Below are 8022 nucleotides of genomic sequence, written 5' to 3'. Positions count from 1 at the left end.
AGCATCTTTGACTGCCCATTGAGCATGAGCAACCATCTCTGTGTCTTTGTTAGGGGCAGGAGTGTTGCCATCAACATGACCCCACGAATCTTTTCCGGTGAAAAATATCTGAAATTGAAATGCCCAAGTTGAGTAGTTTTTTTCAGTAAGGCGAATGAACAAGACATCATATTTTTCGGAAGCCATGGAGCTCCGAAAATAGAAATCGAGAAAGCAGGATCAGGAATCTAGGACGAGGCTAAAGGAAAAAGCAAAAACTAGGTTGTGGGATCATAACCTAGGCTGATACCATGTCAAAAACTAGAGAATATTGAGTCAAAGACTGTGTGTTCTCTTGTTGGAGAATTCTCATATAAATACAAAGTAATTACAATTTGTTAAGCTGATTTTCAGCCCACTAAATAAGCTAAACTGCCATATATACATTTACTACGGCTAATTATCCTAATTAAGAGAATAATCGTTACAAATAAATATATAATTGCATATCTTTTGCCATTCATTTTGTTGACAGTTATGTTGTTAAGTTGTGATTGTGTTGTATGTTGATCCTGATGAGGATGATGATAGTGTTGTTATGTTGTAAGTTGCTTAATTGTATACAAGTTGATGATGATGCTAGTGTCGCTAGATTACATGTGTTGTAAGTTGTTTTAAACATGTGTTGTTGAGAGGTGTGTAACACATGTGTTGGTTGTTGTTATGATAAATATGATAACTATTTCAATGGTTGTACAGTAGTTGCGTTGAGGTGTTGATACAACGTTGATATGTGGAATGAAGTTGAAATGATATTAAGATGTATAATATATGTGTTGTTTATCTTTTGTGTCGGATGTGAAGATGAATATAGTTGTGTTTCATATTTGATATTTATGAGTTGTTTATTATCTCTAGCTTACCCTTGCGTGTTTCCATGTAGTTTGGACTGCGATGATCATACGTTGGTATGGGAGCAGGGTAGGGATATGCTGGAAAATAGCTACTAGAGGCCATAGGAGGTGCCTGGAGATGGATTTTTTTTTTTGTAAGCTACTATATAGCAACATATTTTGTTGTATATAACTGGTTACTGTTGGTTGCTTGATTAACAACTTGTGTTGTAAATATTTTATTATACTATTCTAGTATATATTTTTCAGTAGTGTGTTGTGTTGTCTCGTAGTATAACTAGGGATGGCAATGGGGCGGGGCGGGGCGGGTACGGGTTTCATAATACCCGTCCCCGTCCCCGCGAGCCAAACTCATCCTCGTCCCCGTACCCGTACCCGTCGGGTATGTAATTTTCATCCCCATCCCCATCCCCGTCGGGTATCGGGTATACCCATACCCGTACTCGTACCCATCAAATTTTTTTATTATTTTTAAAATATAATATTTTTAAATTATTTTTTAATTATATTATAATTATAATTAGGTTATTTCTTTATCTCATATTATAATAAATAATCACACATAAAAAAATATTAAAATTCTTTAGTATAATTAAATTGAAAGTGGGTATTAAATTAAAAATGGGAACGAGGACGGGTACGGGGCGGGTAAGTACATACCCACACCCGTATCTGTACCTGATTTAATATATCGGGTTTTACTCGTACCCGTACCCGTACCCGGTCAAACCAGGTATTCCCCGTCAAAATCAGGATGGGTTTGGGTATTACCCGCGGGTACGGGTATATTTGTTATCCCTAAGTGTAACGGCCACGGCGGGTCGTTATAGAATGAATAAAGATAATTTTAAAAAACAAATATTTTAAAAATAAATTAATTAAAAAAATATTTAGAAATTTTTTTGAAAAAAAGACATTTATTAAAATAAAGAGAGAGAAAGAGGTGTTTATATCGTTCCTCCTTGTACTTTTGCAGAAAAATATGTTGCAGGAAGAATGTTTGAAGTAAATGATACACAAATAATTGCCTGCCTACTAGAACTCATTGCACCTGACCTAACACAGCTTCGTCATTTAATAATTTAGAAATTCAATCTTTATTTATTATATTAATTATTTTACACTTTTAAAAAAAAGAAATATACAAGTTTCTCCTACTTTATTATGTTTGGATTCTAATCCAAACAAAGTTCCCTTAAGATGGATAAAGTAAGTTTTGATTTGGGTTAACATTATTGAAGTATATAGTTGAATAAAATTGATTTTAAAAAAGCTTTGAGATATGGGGTGAGGTTGTTTAAACATTTTTTTTTTTGAACAAGTATACTTAACAGTTAACACTTGCCAGGAAATTCAGAAGCACAGGTTAAGTTCATGTTTGCAAGGATTTGAGAGTGGTTGATGAGCTTGGCAACCAGAAAGTTTCACTTGGCCAACATATACGTGGGAACACATGAAGCATCCATTGGGTCTGAGGATTTGAAAACTTGTTCCAAATCTTCTGCACTATTGTTTTTTTTTTTTTTTTGCTAACAAATCAACTTTTAAAGTAACCTAGCCCAGCCCAATTTATTTTGTAATGGACCAACTCAAATAGGGCTGATGATATATACACCTCCTATCATTTATAAATACACCTCCAATCTCTCTTTTTTTTTTTAAAATTCCTAAAATATCCTTATAACTAAATTTTTATTTTTAAAATTGTTTTATTCACTTCCTTATTTTATCATTCTTCTTCTTCTTCTTTCTTCTTCTTTCTTCTTCTTTTTCTTATTCTCCTTTTTTATCACTCTAGTCATTTTTTGATGATTTTATTCTTTTTCGTTTTTTATTCTTAATTTTTCTTCTTTTACAATCAACATAATCATATTTTATCTTTCTATCTTTTAAATTCTATTTTTCACTTTCCACTCTATTCTTTCTTAAACCCTAATTTTTCATTCAATCATCATTATCCTCTACATTCAATATAAGGTACAAAATTAATATATTAAATTACATTTCATATTTACAATTTTTTTAAACTTATTTAACATTACTTATGCACAACAGGTTCGATCGCAGACGCCAGTGGTGGATGAAGAGATAAAGAAACTGGTAGGTTAAATGTGTCATGCGCTTGTAAAATAAGTTTTTTAGCATTCCGGAAAGTACTTTCCGGAATAGTAAAATTATTGTTCATATAATTCTGGAAAGAGCTTTCCGTAACAGTAACTTTAATATTATGGAAAGTACTTTCCGGAATGTAAAATAAGTTTTTTAGCATTTCGGAAAGTATTTTCCGGAATAATAAAATTATTGTTCATATAATTCCGGAAAGAACTTTCCGTAATAGTAACTTTAATATTATGGAAAGTACTTTCCGGAATGTAAAATAAGTTTTTTAGCATTCCGAAAAGTACTTTCCGGAATAGTAAAATTATTGTTCATATAATTTCGGAAAGAACTTTCCGTAATAGTAACTTTAATATTATGGAAAGTACTTTCCGGAATGTAAAAGTATATTCATATTACTCTTGGTGACATTGAGCGAAAAGAGATTTTGGGAAGAAGAGGGGTGTGAGGTGTGGGGGTGCGGATAAGAGAGGTGTAAATTTAGGAATTAATTTTTTTTTTAAAAGGATAATTTAGACATTTTATATATTTTTTTTAAAAAAGGGGTGTGTTTATATGAGGGTGGAGGTGTGTTTAACATCTACCCTCAAATAGCTAGGTTCCGTAACAGTAACTTTAATATTATGGAAAGTACTTTCCGGAATGTAAAATAAGTTTTTTAGCATTTCGGAAAGTATTTTCCGGAATAATAAAATTATTGTTCATATAATTCCGGAAAGAACTTTCCGTAATAGTAACTTTAATATTATGGAAAGTACTTTCCGGAATGTAAAATAAGTTTTTTAGCATTCCGAAAAGTACTTTCCGGAATAGTAAAATTATTGTTCATATAATTTCGGAAAGAACTTTCCGTAATAGTAACTTTAATATTATGGAAAGTACTTTCCGGAATGTAAAAGTATATTCATATTACTCTTGGTGACATTGAGCGAAAAGAGATTTTGGGAAGAAGAGGGGTGTGAGGTGTGGGGGTGCGGATAAGAGAGGTGTAAATTTAGGAATTAATTTTTTTTTTAAAAGGATAATTTAGACATTTTATATATTTTTTTTAAAAAAGGGGTGTGTTTATATGAGGGTGGAGGTGTGTTTAACATCTACCCTCAAATAGCTAGGTTCCGTAACAGTAACTTTAATATTATGGAAAGTACTTTCCGGAATGTAAAATAAGTTTTTTAGCATTTCGGAAAGTATTTTCCGGAATAATAAAATTATTGTTCATATAATTCCGGAAAGAACTTTCCGTAATAGTAACTTTAATATTATGGAAAGTACTTTCCGGAATGTAAAATAAGTTTTTTAGCATTCCGAAAAGTACTTTCCGGAATAGTAAAATTATTGTTCATATAATTTCGGAAAGAACTTTCCGTAATAGTAACTTTAATATTATGGAAAGTACTTTCCGGAATGTAAAAGTATATTCATATTACTCTTGGTGACATTGAGCGAAAAGAGATTTTGGGAAGAAGAGGGGTGTGAGGTGTGGGGGTGCGGATAAGAGAGGTGTAAATTTAGGAATTAATTTTTTTTTTAAAAGGATAATTTAGACATTTTATATATTTTTTTTAAAAAAGGGGTGTGTTTATATGAGGGTGGAGGTGTGTTTAACATCTACCCTCAAATAGCTAGGTTAACTTACTTAGATTGAATTGTAATTATTGTGATTAATATTCAAAATGGATATTTTTTTGTCTAGTGTCACAATTCAATGAAAACATATTTGGTATTTCTCTCGTATTGTGGGGAGTGGTCAACTCAATCATTTTCATAAAAAATGAATAAATAAATTTCTGAAAAGGTTATTGGGGTTAAAATATAACTCTCTTACGTAAGATTAGTTGTTCTGTGCCTCTGGTGGTTTGCGTCCTTTGAACTATCGTTAACCTTTGTGCAGTTTCCGAAAGAAAATCAATTCTGATTTAAAAAAAAAAAAAGAACTTTTTAAGTTGTGCTTACAAAATAACTCTTTTTTTTCCCCTTCGCTTTGATTCCAAATTGTTTAAAATTAATTACTAACTTTTTATATAAAAAAGTATTTAAGAATTTTTATTTATACTAATATATAAAAAGAATACTATTTTTAATAATTACTTTTGATTTTCATTTTTACATAAATTATGTTATCTTTTATTTATTTTTCAATAATTATCTTTTTATAAATAATTTCTTTTTTTTTATAAATATAATGGAGGTGCCCTTTTTCCTGCTCTCCATAAAACGAATTCCGCAAACAATTAACGCAAATCTCTGCAACGCAAGTCAAATAAATCAAATAAAAACGCAGATCAAAGTGAATATAAAAAAAAGACTAAAACTAAAGCTTGATATTGAACCATTGACCAATGAAAAATGAACCTTCATTGTACATCCCAAGAATAGTATAAACTTATTTAATGAAAAATTATTTTCTTAACCTAAACAGTATATGAATTGTAACTTTCAAGTTTCAACTATCAACTATATCTACTCCCACATGCACATTAGGAAGTATAAATGACCCAATGTTGACCATCAACAGTAACCTTCAGATGGTTGACTTTGGCGAACAAATCAACGGCTCTCCGAACCCCTCTATTATCCGCAGCAGTGAAATAATCGTGCCCGAAAATAACCCCACCGGGTCGGAGGATCCGAAAACCGCGGTTTATGTCGGCCCAAGCGGACAAAAAATCGTGGCCCGCATCGATCTCAACCAAATCCGCCATCACGCCCCACTCGCATAGCAACATCAGGGTCGACCCGCTAGAAAACGGAACGGGTAAAACCGTTTCGGAGTGCTTAAAAGTAACCACGTTCTGAAGGAACTGGTAATAAAGCCAAACGTCACCGTTTTCCATCGGGATTTTACCGAACCGCTCCTTGAACCCGGCCCAGCCGCGAAAGTCGTCCACGCAGAGGATCTGAGTCTCCAGGCCGAGTCGCTGAGTCAACCCGGCCATGTGAATCGCCGACGCGCCCAGGAACGTGCCCACTTCCACCACGATCTTCGGCCGCACGCGCCGGATGACGTTCTCGAAAACGGCGCCGTTGGAGCCCCACCCCTTCACCTGCGACGTCCGGAGCTTCGCCGCCGCGTGGGGCGGCGGAAAGTTATCGTACGGCGAGGTGCCGTTGAAGAGGCGGTCGACGAGCGTCCGGCGGACTGTCTCCGGCGGGATTGGATGGGCGCAGCGAGTTGTGACTCGGAAGGGGTTCAACTGGGTGGCGTTAATCGAAAAGTGTATAATTGGTGGCGACAATAACATAGGTGGTGGTGGTGACGGTAATAACGAAGATGATGACGATTTTGACAACGATGATTGTGAGGGTGATAAAGATAATGTGGTGGGAGAAGGTTGATGGGATAGGTAACCTAGGGCGTAGGTTAGCAGAAGTAGGATAAAATACGCGGCAGGTTTTGCTGCTTTGATAAAGGTGGGGTTTAAGGAAGGTGATGAGAGTCTTCTGTGGTGGTCTGTTTTCATGTTTGTGGAGATTTTTGGGGGAATTATATTATAGGTTTAGACTTATCAGAAACAGTTGGTTTATATGTGTTTTGGTTTTTTGATGAGTGCCGACAACTAGTGACCACAGAACTGAAGAAGATATGATTCATTCTTCTTCAAGTGTTACGATTTTGGAATTTGGTTGCGCCATTTTTCTTACCCCTCAATCACTACTGCATGGATTTCAGGTTGTTTCACCTTTCGAGTTCTTCACACTTCCCCAGGATAAAAAATTAATAGATGGGGCAATGAGTTTTAAATATTCAACTGCCTTGGTGTCTTTCCTCAGTTTCCTGAATTACAGTATCATATTTTTTTGTATTTTAGTAATTTTTATTTAGTCAAGTTCTATGTTCATATCAGTGTCAACCATCTTAACTACGGTAGTAAATAATGAATAAATCTTTGCTTTTATTACATTGTTTAATGTTTGTGCCCCATGAGATTCCCTGTATAATATTATGTGCTTAACGTGCTTTTATTTTAAAAGTGTAAATCTTTTTATTAAGTAAATTAATTAGAAGTTATTATTCATATTATAATTTTATGATATAATTATAACGGCTAATAAATTGAATATATATGATATTTAATTTGTGATCGAATAATTTTGGTCAATACATTACTTTTTCTAATATTTTTTAGGTATTATTTAAGAAGAGAACTTTATTTATATATTAAGAAATATGATTAATATTTTATATTAACCTTAAAGTTATTTTTTAATTTTTAAATATATTTTCTATTACTTTCTTTTTTCATTTATAGTTTGTGTATATATATGATATTTAAAAATAAATAATAAAATTAAATATATAATTAATTACATAATAATTTATGTTGACTTAATTCTCAAAAGAATAAACAAACAAACAATATTTTTTCTTATAAAGATAGAAAGCTAAAAATGAAAATAGTATTCAATGATATATATATATATATATATATATATATATATATATATATATATATATATATATATATATATATATATATATATATATATAAAAGAAAAACTCCACTTAGTTAAGAGATAAATTTTTTCATACTTAGGAATCATGATTTTTGAGAATCACTAATTTCAGGAATCATGATTTGTGAAAATAGCTAAAATCTGTTTGGTTACTCATAAAAGATTCTTGAAAATATTTATACAAGATTTTCGAAAATTAAAGATTTTCATATTTTGTTACAATAGTATATTTTTGTGTATATAAATATTTTTTTATAAAAAATATTCTTTATTAAAATAATTTCATTAGATATATATTTACTTAAATCTTATTACAAATATGATATTAAATTATTTTAAAAGTAAAAAACTTATACAGATAAAGTTATTTAAATATAGAATTCAATAAAAGAAATAAATAAATAAATAAATGTTACTTAATAAATAAGAAAGATAAAAATATATTATTTTATTTTATTCAAATAAAAGAATACAAATGCTAATAAATATCATTAAATTGTATAAACAAATTAAATTTTAATAATATTATTAAAATTGATAGGGTTAATAAATAATG

General features: G+C 31.5%; 1 protein-coding gene across 1 annotated transcript; it reads right to left on the bottom strand.

Moving 5' to 3' along the window:
* Nucleotides 1–5305: 5305 nt before the first annotated feature.
* LOC109806488 (S-adenosyl-L-methionine-dependent methyltransferases superfamily protein) lies at nt 5306–6856 on the bottom strand. The gene has a single exon (XM_020368910.3). The coding sequence runs from the start codon at nt 6470–6472 to the stop codon at nt 5489–5491; it is 984 nt and encodes a 327-aa protein (XP_020224499.1). The 5' UTR covers nt 6473–6856; the 3' UTR covers nt 5306–5488.
* Between the last annotated feature and the right edge of the window lie 1166 nt (nt 6857–8022).

Source organism: Cajanus cajan, chromosome 5, assembly GCF_000230855.2.
Source record: "Cajanus cajan strain Asha chromosome 5, NIPB_CcT2T_4, whole genome shotgun sequence".
Lineage (NCBI taxonomy): Eukaryota > Viridiplantae > Streptophyta > Magnoliopsida > Fabales > Fabaceae > Cajanus > Cajanus cajan.
The sequence above is the reverse complement of the archived record's forward strand: the minus strand, read 5'-3'. Positions and strand labels throughout refer to the sequence as shown.